The 15,513-nt window shown below is 37.3% G+C and overlaps 1 protein-coding gene across 2 annotated transcripts in view; it reads right to left on the minus strand.

Annotated features, from left to right (window-relative positions):
* CRPPA (CDP-L-ribitol pyrophosphorylase A) overlaps window positions 1–15,513 on the minus strand; it is a 435,402-nt gene that overhangs the window by 255,236 nt on the left and 164,653 nt on the right. For both annotated transcript variants that reach the window (XM_043872970.1, XM_043872969.1), the window contains exon 6: window positions 10,669–10,766. In XM_043872970.1, the coding sequence (XP_043728905.1) occupies window positions 10,669–10,766 (98 nt within the window). The remainder of the gene's footprint in view (window positions 1–10,668; window positions 10,767–15,513) is intronic.

Consider the following 15,513-nt stretch of genomic DNA (forward strand, 5'->3'; position numbering starts at 1 on the left):
CACACTTACACAAGGTTTAGGTAACTAAGTAAACGATACACAGTTTCAGAAACTGATACCCTCAGCAGATGGAGAAGGACTGGCTGGAAAAAGAATCTGTGAGTGTGAAATATCATTGATATTTAAAGGACTTCTGACTGAATATACAGATCTGACATTCAGGAAAGTGATTAAACTCAGAGCTAGAGAATATTTTGCGTCCCTAGCAAATAAAAGATACATGAAGCCATCAACTTTTTTCCTAAAGAAATATACTTATCTATGTACAAAAATCTAAAGATCATCAATAGAATCTCGAATCCTGCAAAAGAAACTTGGAAGAAGAAACCAAAAATGTAAAAGGTTAATAAGAAAGACAAGATGTTACAGAATCCACTGGATAAAGATTCCTTCTAGGACAAGGAAGAGTATCATACAAGAGACTCAAGGGGTACAATAGATAATGTAAGAGCCAATAAAGGTCTTATGGATTTCCCATAGAACCATAGAATCACTGAGGACCTCACTGAGATCAGTTCCCATGGAAGGCTGGCGTAGAAGCCAGGATGTGATGATTGAGGAATGAGAAGATAAATGATCCTAAAATCATGCAAGATTACTACAGGGTAACCTTGCATTTATAACTATTTCTTTGTTTTTGTTTTAATGGAAGAAACATGTATCAATGGGGAAAGGAAAAGAGAAGAGCAAAATCAAAGTTCAGGAGAGGAAACGGTTTTAATGAGAAGATGGCTACAGAAGCAAGGTTCTTGAAAGATCTGGCGCTTAGAAGGTAAGAATGTTCTCATATTTGAGTATGTAATTACACTCTGAAGCTAGAGGCAAGATCATATCCAAGAGCGGAGGTACTAATGGTTGAGTTAGACCAGTGATTCTCAACTGGAGGGTGACTTTACCCCTCTCCAGGCAACCTTTAGTCATGTCTGGGAACATTTTGTTTGCTACAATCAGGGGGTATAATGCTGTCATCTCATGGGTAGAAGACAAGTATGCTGCTAAACTGTACAAGGTATAGGAAAGTTCCTCACAATATATAGTCCAAAATGCCGATAGTGCTGACATTAAGAAACCTGAGTTAGACATTTAAGGAGAGAGGAAAAAGTTTAAAATATCCACTGAGGAGAACAGGGAGCTGAAGATGGAACCCTGGTATACTTACTTTACAATATTCAGTGCTCACTGCAGAATGAAAACCATTATTTTTAAACGACAATAATCTGCACTGCTGCGTAATTTTCTCCAGCAATATTAAGATGAAATATATGCTCAGAGAAGTGAAAAGTTAAATTGACAACATGAACAAGGTTTTACAAAACAGGTCTTAATAGAAGGACAAGAGAATCAGAGATACTGATAAAAGACCCATGATCCACTAAAGCGAAGGATCATGGTATCCAAGTAAAGAAATGATTAAACAAAAGGTAGCCGAAGGAGAGCAGACAGCAGACAGCAGCTTTGAGTTTCCTATGAAAGTTTAATATGTGCATTGAGAGTAATTGAGCAAAAGTAAAGAGAGATAAAACACTGCAGCCAGAAGTTAAGAAACGGCCTTAGTATTTACTTTTCAGCACAGCTAGGATGATGGCAACTCATATCCACATAAGACCCAACAGGTAGACAGATGAAGAGCACTGAAAATAACAGACACTGGAAATGAGGATGATAGGACCTGAGAAGCTAGGGTGACAGGAAAAAAAAAAAATCACACGGCGCCAGTTATACACTATTGTGTGTATACCTAAATTTCATGTCATATCTTTATTTAAACAATGATTCAAAAAGACACATGGACCCCAATGTTCACTGCAGCACTATATAGAATAGCCAGGACATGAGAGAAACCTAAATGTCCACTGAAGGAAGAATGGATAAAAAAAAATGTGGTACACGGTTGGAGCCAAGATGGCGGAGGAGTAGGACGGGGAGATCACTTTCTCTCCTACAAATTCATCAAAAGAATAACTGAACACAGAGCAAACTTCGCGAAACAACTTCTGATCGCTAGCTGAGGTCATCAGGCGCCCAGAAAAGCAGCCCATTGTCTTCGAAAGGAGGGCTGTATAGTTGGAGAAGTCCTGAGACTACAAGAAGAATAAAACTGAAATCCAGAGGCAGGAGACTTAAGCCCAAAACCTGAGAACACCAGAAAACTCCTGACTACATGGAACTTTAAGTAATAAGTGACTGTCCAAAAGCCTTCGTACCTACACTGAAACCAACCACCACCCAAGAGCCAATAAGTTTTAGAGCAAGACATACCACGCAAATTCTCCAGCAACGCAGGAACATAGCCCTGAACATCAACATACAGGCTGCCCAAGGTCACACCTAACACATAGACCCATCTCAAAACTCATTACTGGGCACTCCATTGCTCTCCAAAGAGAAGAAATCAAGTTCCACGCACCAGAACGCTGATGCAAGCTTCCCTAACAAGGAAATCTTGACAAGCCAATCGTCTAACCCCACCCACTGGGTTAATCCTCCACAACAAAAAGGAACCACAGACCTCCAGAATACAGAAAGCCCACTCCAGATACAGCAATCTAAACAAGATGAAAAGGCAAAGAAATACCCAACAGGTAAAGGAACATGAAAAATGCCCACCAAGTCAAACAAAAGAGGAGGAGATAGGGAATCTACCTGAAAAAGAATTTAGAATAATGATAATAAAAATGATCCAAAATCTTGAAAACAAAATGGAGTTACAGATAAATAGCCTGGAAACAAAGATTGAAAAGATTCAAGAACTGTTTAATAAAGACCTAGAAGAAATAAAAAAGAGTCAATTAAAAATGAATAATGCAATGAATGAGATCAAAAACACTTTGGAGGGAACCAAGAGTAGACTAACAGAGGCAGAAGATAGGATAAGTGAGGTAGAAGATAAAATGGTGGAAATAAATGAAGCAGAGAGGAAAAAAGAAAAAAGGATCAAAAGAAATGAGGAAAACCTTAGGGACCTCTGGGACACTGTGAAACGCCCCAACATTCGAATCATAGGAGTTCCAGAAGAAGAAGACAAAAAGAAAGGCCATGAGAAAATACTCGAGGAGATAATAGCTGAAAACTTCCCTAAAATGGGGAAGGAAATAGCCACCCAAGTCCAAGAAACCCAGAGAGTCCCAAACAGGATAAACCCAAGGCGAAACACCCCAAGACACATATTAATCAAATTAACAAAGATCAAACACAAAGAACAAATATTAAAAGCAGCAAGGGAAAAACAACAAATAACACACAAAGGGATTCCCATAAGGATAACAGCTGATCTATCAATAGAAACCCTCCAGGCCAGAAGGGAATGGCAGGACGTCCTGAAAGTAATGAAAGAGAATAACCTACAACCTAGATTACTGTATCCAGCAAGGATCTCATTCAGATATGAAGGAGAATTCAAAAGCTTTACAGACAAGCAAAAGCTGAGAGAATTCAGCACCACCAAACCAGCTCTTCAAAAAATGCTAAAGGATCTTCTCTAGACAGGAAATGCAGAAAGGTTGTATAAACGTGAACCCAAAACAACAAAGTAAATGGCAACGGGACCACACCTATCAATAATTACCTTAAATGTAAATGGGTTGAATGCCCCAACCAAAAGACAAAGATTGGCTGAATGGATACAAAAACAAGACCCCTATATATGCTGTCTACAGGAGACACACCTCAAAACAAGAGACACATACAGACTAAAAGTGAAGGGCTGGAAAAAAATATTTCATGCAAACGGAGACCAAAAGAAAGCAGGAGTCGCAATACTCATATCAGATAAAATAGACTTTAAAATAAAGGATGTGAAAAGAGACAAAGAAGGACACTACATAATGATCAAAGGATCAATCAAAGAAGAAGATATAACAATTATAAATATATATGCACCCAACATAGGAGCACCGCAATATGTACGGCAAACACTAACGAGTATGAAAGAGGAAATTAATGGTAACACAATAATAGTGGGAGACTTTAATACCCCACTCACAACTATGGATAGATCAACTAAACAGAAAATTAACAAGGAAACACAAACCTTAAATGACACAATGGACCAGCTAGATCTAATTGATATCTATAGGACATTTCACCCCAAAACAATCAACTTCACCTTTTTCTCAAGTGCACACGGAACCTTCTCCAGAATAGATCACATCCTGGGCCATAAATCTGGTCTTGGAAAATTCAAAAAAATTGAAATCATTCCAGTCATCTTTTCTGACCACAGTGCAGTAAGATTAGATCTCAATTACAGGAAAAAAATTGTTAAAACTTCAAACATATGGAGGCTAAATAACACGCTTCTGAATAACCAACAAATCATAGAAGAAATCAAAAAAGAAATCAAAATATGTATAGAAATGAATGAAAATGAAAACACAACAACCCAAAACCTATGGGACACTGTAAAAGCAGTGCTAAGGGGAAGGTTCATAGCATTACAGGCTTACATCAAGAAACAAGAAAAAAACCAAATAAATAACCTAACTCTACACCTAAAGCAATTAGAGAAGGAAGAACTGAAGAACCCCAGGGTTAGCAGAAGGAAAGAAATCTTAAAAATCAGGGCAGAAATAAATGCAAAAGAAACTAAAGAGACCATAGCAAAAATCAACAAAGCTAAAAGCTGGTTTTTTGAAAAAATAAACAAAATTGACAAACCATTAGCAAGACTCATTAAGAAACAAAGGGAGAAGAACCAAATCAACAAAATTAGAAATGAAAATGGAGAGATCACAACAGACAACACTGAAATACAAAGGATCATAAGAGACTACTACCAGCAGCTCTATGCCAATAAAATGGACAACTTGGATGAAATGGACAAATTCTTAGAAAAGTATAACTTTCCAAAACTGAACCAGGAAGAAATAGAAGATCTTAACAGACCCATCACAAGCAAGGAAATCGAAACTGTAATCAAAAATCTGCCAGCAAACAAAAGCCCAGGACCAGATGGCTTCACAGCTGAATTCTACCAAAAATTTAGAGTAGAGCTAACACCTATCTTACTCAAACTCTTCCAGAAAATCGCAGATGAAGGTAAGCTTCCAAACTCATTCTATGAGGCCACCATCACCCTAATTCCAAAACCAGACAAAGATGCCACAAAAAAAGAAAACTACAGGCCAATATCACTGATGAATATAGATGCAAAAATCCTTAACAAAATTCTAGCAAACAGAATCCAACAACATATTAAAAAAATCATACACCATGACCAAGTGGGCTTTATCCCAGGAATGCAAGGATTCTTTAATATCCATAAATCAATCAATGTAATACACCACATTAACAAATTGAAAGATAAAAACCATATGATTATCTCAATAGATGCAGAGAAAGCCTTTGACAAAATTCAACACTCATTTATGATTAAAACTCTCCAAAAAGCAGGAATAGAAGGAACATACCTCAACATAATAAAAGCTATATATGACAAACCCACAGCAAGCATCACCCTCAATGGTGAAAAATTGAAGGCATTTCCCCTGAAATCAGGAACAAGACAAGGGTGCCCACTCTCACCACTACTATTCAACATAGTGTTGGAAGTTCTGGAAACAGCAATCAGAGCAGAAAAAGAAGTAAAAGGAATCCAGATAGGAAAAGAAGAAGTGAAACTCTCACTGTTTGCAGATGACATGATCCTCTACATAGAAAACCCTAAAGACTCTACCAGAAAATTACTAGAGCTAATCAATGAATATAGTAAAGTTGCAGGATATAAAATTAACACACAGAAATCCCTTGCATTCCTATATACTAACAATGAAAAAACAGAAAGAGAAATTAAGGAAACAATACCATTCACCATTGCAACAAAAAGAATAAAATACTTAGGAGTATATCTACCTAAAGAAACAAAAGACCTATACATAGAAAACTATAAAACACTGATGAAAGAAATCAAAGAGGACACAAACAGATGGAGAAACATACCGTGTTCATGGATTGGAAGAATCAATATTGTCAAAATGGCTATTCTACCCAAAGCAGTCTATAGATTCAATGCAATCCCTATCAAGCTACCAACGGTATTTTTCACAGAACTAGAACAAAGAATTTCACAATTTGTATGGAAATACAAAAAACCTCGAATAGCCAAAGTAATCTTGAGAAAGAAGAATGGAACTGGAGGAATCAACCTGCCTGACTTCAGACTCTACTACAAAGCCACAGTCATCAAGACAGTATGGTACTGGCACAAAGACAGAAATATAGATCAATGGAACAGAATAGAAAGCCCAGAGATAAATCCACGAACCTATGGACACCTTATCTTTGACAAAGGAGGCAAGGATATACAATGGAAAAAAGACAACCTCTTTAACAAGTGGTGCTGGGAAAACTGGTCAACCACTTGTAAAAGAATGAAACTAGAACACTTTCTAACACCATACACAAAAATAAATTCAAAATGGATTAAAGATCTAAATGTAAGACCAGAAACTATAAAACTCCTAGAGGAGAACACAGGCAAAACACTCTCCGACATAAATCACAGCAAGATCCTCTATGACCCACCTCCCAGAATATTGGAAATAGAAGCAAAACTAAACAAATGGGACCTAATGAAACTTAAAAGCTTTTGCACTACAAAGGAAACTATAAGTAAGGTGAAAAGACAGCCCTCAGATTGGGAGAAAATAATAGCAAATGAAGAAACAGACAAAGGATTGATCTCAAAAATATACAAGCAACTCCTGCAGCTCAATTCCAGAAAAATAAATGACCCAATCAAAAAATGGGCCAAAGAACTAAACAGACATTTCTCCAAAGAAGACATACAGATGGCTAACAAACACATGAAAAGATGCTCAACATCACTCATTATTAGAGAAATGCAAATCAAAACCACAATGAGGTACCATTACACGCCACTCAGGATGGCTGCTATCCAAAAGTCTACAAGCAATAAATGCTGGAGAGGGTGTGGAGAAAAGGGAACCCTCTTACACTGTTGGTGGGAATGCAAACTAGTACAGCCGCTATGGAAAACAGTGTGGAGATTTCTTAAACAACTGGAAATAGAACTGCCATATGACCCAGCAATACCACTTCTGGGCATACACACTGAGGAAACCAGATCTGAAAGAGACACGTGCACCCCAATGTTCATCGCAGCACTGTTTATAATAGCCAGGACATGGAAGCAACCTAGATGCCCATCAGCAGAAGAATGGATAAGGAAGCTGTGGTACATATACACCATGGAATATTATTCAGCCATTAAAAAGAATTCATTTGAACCAGTCCTAATGAGATGGATGAAGCTGGAGCCCATTATACAGAGTGAAGTAAGCCAGAAAGATAAAGAACATTACAGCATACTAACACATATATATGGAATTTAGAAAGGTGATAACGATAACCCTATATGCAAAACAGAAAAAGAGACACAGAAATACAGAACAGACTTTTGAACTCTGTGGGAGAAGGTGAGGGTGGGATATTTCAGAAGAACAGCATGTATACTATCTATGGTGAAACAGATCACCAGCCCAGGTGGGATGCATGAGACAAGTGCTCCGGCCTGGTGCACTGGGAAGACCCAGAGGAATCGGGTGGAGAGGGAGGTGGGAGGGGGGATCGGGATGGGGAATACATGTAAATCCATGGCTGATTCAAAGAATAAAAAAATAAAATAAAATTTAAAAAAAAAATGTGGTACATACAGAAAACAGAATATTACTCAGCCATAAATAATAAAATAATACCATTTGCAACGATATAGATGGGCCTAGAGATTGTTACACTGAGTGAAGTAAGTCAGATACATAAAGACAAGCATCATACGACATCACTCATATGTGGAATTTAAAAGAAAAAGTGCTACAGATGATCTTAACAAAACAGAAATGAGTTACAGATGTAGCAAACACACACATGGTCACCAGTGGGGAAAGTGGGGTAGAGATAAATTGGGACACTGGAATTGACTATACATACTACTATTTTAAAAAAAAAAGCGCTAAGTCATGTCCGACTCTTGCGATCCCATGAACTGTAGCTGCCAGGCTCCTCTGTCCATGGGATTCTCCAGGCAAGAATACTGGAGTGGGTTGTTATTTCCTCCTCCAGGGGAACTTCCTGACCCAGGAAGTTCCCAGGAATTGAGCCCAGGTCTCTCCCGCATTGCAGGCAGATGCTTTACTGACTAAGCTACACAGGAAACCCCACCACAAATAAAACAGATAATTAATAAGGACCTACTGTGTAGCATAGGGAACTCTACTCAATAATCTGTAATGACTTATATGAGAAAAGAATCTTAAAAAGAATGGACATACATATATGTATAACTCATCCACTTTGCTGTCCAGCAGAAACACAACATTGTAAATCAACTATATACCAATAAAAATTAAAACAACGAAACGACAAGCAATGAATAAACAGAAACTTCTGTTAGAACAGAGCTGGGAGACCTGCTACTACAGTTTGTTCTACAAGCGCAAACACTCATCTTTCCTGGAGAAGACTCAGCAAACGGAAAACCATGGGCTGTCTGTTCACTCTAGCCCTCCCAACTTCCTTTTCCCTTCTATAAAACTGTTCTTCCCTTGCTATGGGGGTATTTGCATGTGGCTTGTCATGGTTGCAGACCACAAATTTCACTTCTGTGTCTACCCCAAAGAAACCTATCTTTGCTGAAGAAGGCAGTCTGTTTTAGGTCAATAATTACCAAACATATACAGGAAAAGCAGGAACAAAAAGAGACTACCACAACAATTTTTAACAAAAAGGACTCTTTGTAGTATCTAACACTGAGAAGATCAAGGGATAAGTCACATAGGATCCAACAGTTGGGTGCTCAACAAGAGTGTTGAACCCATTTTTAGAACCCACCTTTCTAAACCAAGGGTTGATAGCCAAAGTTCCAGTCACAGTCTTTCAGGGTCCCATCCTACTGGTTTTTGCACCGAGTGGGTAAACTATGAATAAAATTATCTAAGAGTAGAAGACTATTTTTTCAGGCAAAATGTTGCCAGTGTCCAAACTCTTGCCTCAGAAGGTCTGACAATGGGAAGTTATCTACACTTAAATATCCCCCAGGACACAGCAATGAAATTAGGGCACAGAACCTAGAAACCAAATCTTAGCAGTGAATTCAAGACACAAAACAAAGAACAAGGTGCTAAAATTTCTAGCAACAGAAGTAGTATACCTAGAGTCTACAGATAGAAGCAACATGGAAAAGAAGAATGTAGTATATAACCTTCAAACTCAAGAGAAAGCCGAGATAGCTGCCATTTCTTTTCAGCTTTAGATTGTTGCTCCAAATGCCACCGGTAGAATTTAGCACTGATTGCCACCAAAACCACCGAGGGGAGCTTGTTAAAAACTGACATTCTAGAACTTATCCCAGATGATTCACTCAATGTTTACACATTTCAGGAATCTATGTATTTAGCAGTTCATGGATTTAATACAGGATTGAAATTTGGAAACTAGTAGTATTTACTACTTGGACACACAGTCAATGAACATGAAATTGGGCAAACTCTGGGATATAGTGAGGGACAGGGAGCCCTGGCATGTTGCAGTCCATGAGGTCTCAGAGAGTCGGACAGGACTTAGTGACTCAGCAAAAACAAGGATTTACTACTTAACACTGTCACACCTTCATCTCATCATTCTTAGGTCTATTTCAGTCCCTATTCATTGAAAACTTATGATATGGCAGATGCTTTTCTAAGTGCATTAAAATACAATTTTAAAGTTCAACTGCCCCAACAACTTTACAATGAAGATATCATTTTTGAATATTGAAATTTGAAAATTAACATTTTCAATTTAAGGTAAGAAAATCAGACAATACAACAGACATCTGAGCACCAGCAGCCTGATATCAGAGCCTGTTCTCTTTACAGTTATCATGATAAAACTATCCTAATAAAATAAACTTGTTCCTTTTACTTTCAACTAGAATTATGTATATTGTTAAAAAGTCATCATATATTGACCATAAACCTGGGCAGTTACACAATTTAATGAAAACAAGAAAATTGTTGAAAACTCAATACAATCAGTTTGGCAAGCAAAACATTTCAAAATGCAAGATCATAAAAATAATGGATGTCCTTAGGGGTAAAAGTAGTACATAATTCCTATACACCTCCTCACACCCACTACCACTTCTGCATTTCCTTAACTCTTATATTAAATATGAGGTTAACTTGGACATTGACCAGTTCAGAAAAAGGTGGCAGCAAGAAATAAACATTCATCTCTCTGTACCATAATTATTCTGTCTTTTGCAAATCTCTTTTTTTTCTCTCAATCTATTTTCTTCATGTTTTCAGTGAATTTTAGTTAAGTATGTAGAATGCACTAGACACTGTGGCTCTCAGGACAAGTGTCAGGCTCACAGGGGCCTGAGTGTACCAGGGCTGGGGGGTTTTCTAAAGAAGTCACACTGACTCTAAATTTTAAAGGAGAAATAGAACTGAGAGGATGAAGTTAGGGAGGAAGACCAGAAGAGAGCAGATGAAAGGAATGGACTGTATGTCAAGTCAAAAGTGTAGGAAAAACAAATAATTTTGTTAAAGTGAAATAAGAAAATCAGCTTGAAAGCACTTTCATGCCTTCTAAAAGAAGCCATCTTTGTACAATTAAAGTATGTGTCAATCTAATATCATTTATCAAACTAGATCTTTGAATACTTACATTTAATTCAGTTTTTAGCATTTCTTCAAGACAACGACCTACATGTTCTTCATCTTCTTTTGTGTCCATAACTATACAAACTTGTTGTGAAATTCTTTCTGAAATACAAAAGAGATGAAATGTTAGGCTTCAAATAGATTATGAAACAAAGCCCTAGTACACTGAAGCCTATACCGGCTATTCATAACAACTAATAGGGAGCTGCAGGCTCTGGGCCAAGTGCAGTGACCTGAACTACAGAGAGACATTCTTGACTCACTGACCAACCAAGCCAGTATCTATGCATTTAACATTTTGTGGGTGGATAACTGGGACATCATGTAAGCAACAGGAATAAGAGATCTTCAGAAATATCTGAAGAGAGTAACTGGAAGTGACAGTTATTTTGCTCAAGACTTCAATCCTTCTGCATTTACAAGCAATCCCCCAGGATCTGATAGAACCCCTTCTCTCAAGCAGATCCTCTCTTTCAGTTCAGTTCTTTCATCCTCAGTCGTCCCCTTCTCCTCCTGCCCTCAATCTTTCCCAGCATCAGGGTCTTTTCAAATGAGTCAGCTCTTCGCATGAGGTAGCCAAAGTATCAGAGTTTCAGCTTCAATATCAGTCCTTCCAATGAACACCCAGGACTGATCTCCTTTAGGATGGACTGGTTGGATCTCCTTGCAGTCCAAGTGACTCTCAAGAGTCTCCTCCAACACCACAGATCAAAAGCATCAATTCTTCAGCGCTCAGCTTTCTTTATAGTCCAATTCTCACATCTGTACATGACTACTAGAAAACCATAGCCTTGACCAGATGGACCGTTGTTCGCAAAGTAATGTCTCTGCTTTTTAATATGCTATCTAAGTTGGTCATAACTTTCCTTCCAAGGAGTAAGCGTCTTTTAATTTCATGGCTGCAATCACCATCTGTAGAGATTTGGGGGCGAAAAAAATAAAGCCTGACACTGTTTCCACTGTTTCCCCATCTATTTGCCATGAAGTGATGGGACCGGATGCCATGATCTTAGTTTTCTGAATGTTGAGCTTTAAGCCAACTTTTCCACTCTCCTCTTTCATTTTCATCAAGAGGCTCTTTAGTTCCTCTTCACTTTCTGCCATAAGGGTGGTGTCATCTGCATATCTGAGATTATTGATATTTCTCCTGGCAATCTTGATTCCAGCTTGTACTTCATCCAGCCCAGAGTTTCTCATGATGTAATCTGCATATAGTTAAATAAGCAGGGTGACAATATACAGCCTTGACATACTCCTTTTCCTATTTGGAACTGGTCTGTTGTTCCATGTCCAGTTCTAACTGTTGCTTCCTGACGTGCATACAGGTTTCTCAAGAGGTAGGTCAGGTGGTCTGGTATTCCCATCTCTTTAAGAACTTTCCACAGTTTATTGTGATCCACATAGTCAAAGGCTTTGGCATAGTCAGTGAAGCAGAAGTAGATGTTTTTCTGGAACTCGCTTGCTTTTTCAGTGATCCAAAAGATGTTGGCAATTTGATCTCTGGTTCTTCTGCCTTTTCTAAAATCAGCTTGAACATCTGGAAGTTCACGGTTCACATATTGCTGAAGCCTGGCTTGGAGAATTTTGAGCATTACTTTACTAGCATGTGAAATGAGTGCAATTCTGCGGTAGTTTGAGCATTCTTTGGCATTTCCTTTCTTTGGGGTTGGAATGAAAACTGACCTTTTCCAGTCCTGTACCCATTGCTGAGTTTCCAAATCTGCTGACATATTGAGTGCAGCACTTTCACAGCATCATCTTTTAGGATTTGAAAGAGCTCAACTGGAATCCCATCACCTCTACTAGCTTTGTTTGTAGTGATGCTTCCTAAATATCCTCTCTTTAGGCCATCAGATATCTCCTGCATACAGTTCACTGTACTATCTGGTACCTTGATGACACACAGCATTTTCCTTGCCATTCCTTTAGGTTCAGTCAATTCAATTAAAGTCCTGCCTGTTTAACTATTACCACAAGTTAAAATAGCCAAAAATAGTTATTCTCCAAATTTAGAAGGCTTGAAATGGTATAATTTAAAATCATAAGCTGTATGACATAGAGACAGTCACCTTGGTAAACCCTGGATACACTCTCACAAAATATGCACAGTCCTCCTTATAGCAGATATAAAATACAAGAAAAGGCTATATTACTACCAATTTAAGAAAATATTTCATGGTAGTATGTCAAGGACTTTTTTAAAAAGCCTAATTTTAAACAGGAGTCCCAAATCAAAGTAGGTTTAACACTTGACCCAGCTGCTTCTTACACTGGTAACTCCATATAACAGGCTTTCTATAAACACTGTTCTAGCAATAGTTAATGATTCATCCAAACAAAGCTGAGAATGACAAACCATTTAACATAATGTCACCAGTTAATGGTATTCCTATAACTATCCACTTCCCACTTATCAAGAGTATTATATGTTCCAACAGTCATACCCTATATTCACATCAGTCTCATGATGATCATGCAAACAGTATTATTGTGAATCTATGCAACAGATTAAAGAAACTTTACTTCAGAGAAACAAAGTAACTTGCCCAATATCACAAGGTTATGATTAGAAGAAAAAGAATCCAAATCCAAAGAAATTAAGCACACAAACACACAGCTATTCTACAGCACTAAAATGAAAAGAAAGAGTTATCTGACATTAACTGAACATCAAGGATTTTCCTATGAAAGTTCCTAATGTTTCACAGTCATTATCCCATTTAATGGCTCAAAATAAATATGCACTATTAGCTAAGCATTATAATTCCTGTTTTTACTCATCACAAGGTACTTAAACCCAGGTCTTTCCAAAGCTTGTGCTTTTTCTATCATGCTGTCTACCTTATAATAATTACTGTAAAATAATGTGAAACATTCTTTTACATTCACTCTTTTACATCCTACAAATTCAACAAAACTAATACAGGCACAGTAATTTAAATAGATTGTGAGGATACTTCTATACTGAAAATGGACCTGCTATAATTATAATATCTTAAAATCATTTCATCCTTTTAGGACTGTGTTCAACCATCAGTAAGGCTCCTACCAAGTTGAAAATGTCTATACTTTTAAGTTACATAAGCCAAGACATGGAAGCAACCTAAACATCCATCAATAGAGGAATGCATAAAGAAGATGTGGTACATATATACAATGGAATATTACTCAACCATTAAAAAGAATGAAATAAAGTCATTTGCAGCAATGGTGAATAGACCTATGGATTGTCATGAGTGAAGGAAGTCAGACAGAAAAGGAGAAATATTGTTTGACATCCCTTATATGTGGTATCTAATAAAAAAAATGACACAAATGAACTTATTTACAAAACAGAAACAGACTCACAGACTTACAGAACAAATTTACAATTGCTGGGGGATGGAGGGAGGGATAGTTAGGGAGTTTGGGATGGACACATATACACGGCTGTACTTAAAGTGGATCACCAGCAAGGACTTACTGTGTAGCACGTGGAGCTGTGTTCAGTGTGATGTGGCAGCCTGGCAGAGAGCAGCGTTTGGGGGGGACTGGATGCCTGTGTGTGTGGCTGAGTTCCTTCACTGTTCACTTGAACCACAATATTGTTAGTCAGTTGTGTCCCAACGCAAAATGAAAATTTTTAAATACAGAAGCCTAATTAAATATGATTAATAACACAAATGAACGGTCCAGATAGTAAGTACTATGCAACATCACAGTGATTAGAAAGATATACTGCTTGACAATATTAGATAATTCTTTACACTAACATGAGCTAGGCGTTCACTCTTGAAAGGTGAGTAAGCTTTGCTTAGTGGAAGCAAGGGGTTTTGAAAGCTACGAAGGGAAACAAGATTTTTTAAAAAACTTAATGTTTTGGGGGGTAGAAAGAGTATAAGCATGAAGTTACTGTGATAAGATACAAGATTTTGATAAGATACAACAAGCACTCAAAAAAACATGGAATGATTCAGCAATGAACACTGTGAAGCCAGAATGTAACGGTCGCATGCTGTCCTGAACACTTGAGTGTCCTGAAAACTTCCGATCAGAAGCTTATAGTTATTGCTTGTAACTATAATATAAGCAATAGCTTTTGAAAACCAAGTTAATTCAAATATGTGTTATATTCTCTCAAATATTTGGAGACATATTTGGACTTTATAACATCCTAGTAAATGTCCGATTACACTTCCAAATGTTTCTCTCACATATCAAGAAATTATAATAAAAATGTAATGTGTAAGCATCAAGTAATTCACTACATATACAACGAATATCCGGCACCACAATAATTCTTACTAATTTATAAAATAATGCATAAACAATACTTTTTAAAACAAAACACAACATATGCAGATATCCCTTCTTTGTTGCATCATATATCCTTTACCAAATTCCAAGCTCTATCAAGTGTAAATCAACAATAAATTAAAATTGACATTATCTCCCTTCAAAAATGAAGTACAGTTAGCCCTTGAACATGGATTTTATCTGCAAAGGATCCACTTATTCACAGTTTTTCAATAGAAAATAGTACATTCTTAGTACACTGCTATGTAATCCACAGTTGGTTGAACCCACAGACAAGGAGGACCAACTGTAAACTACATGTGGATTTTCAGTTTTGTGGAGGGTCAGTGCCTCTAATACCCATGTTGTCCAAAGATCAACTGTATAAATAAAATGGAGTAATTCAAAATCTATGACATTAACTTTATGCCATGTGTCAGCTGTTCTAAAAAGAAAGTTTTTTGGTTGGGGGGAGGGAATCTTTGCAATAAATTTTACGATAAATTTGCTCAAAATCACCTGTTTTTTAGACAAAAATGACACCTTTAAAATATCAAGGTTTTCAATTATTAAT

This window comes from Cervus elaphus, chromosome 18, assembly GCF_910594005.1.
Source record: "Cervus elaphus chromosome 18, mCerEla1.1, whole genome shotgun sequence".
Taxonomy (NCBI): Eukaryota; Metazoa; Chordata; class Mammalia; order Artiodactyla; family Cervidae; genus Cervus; species Cervus elaphus.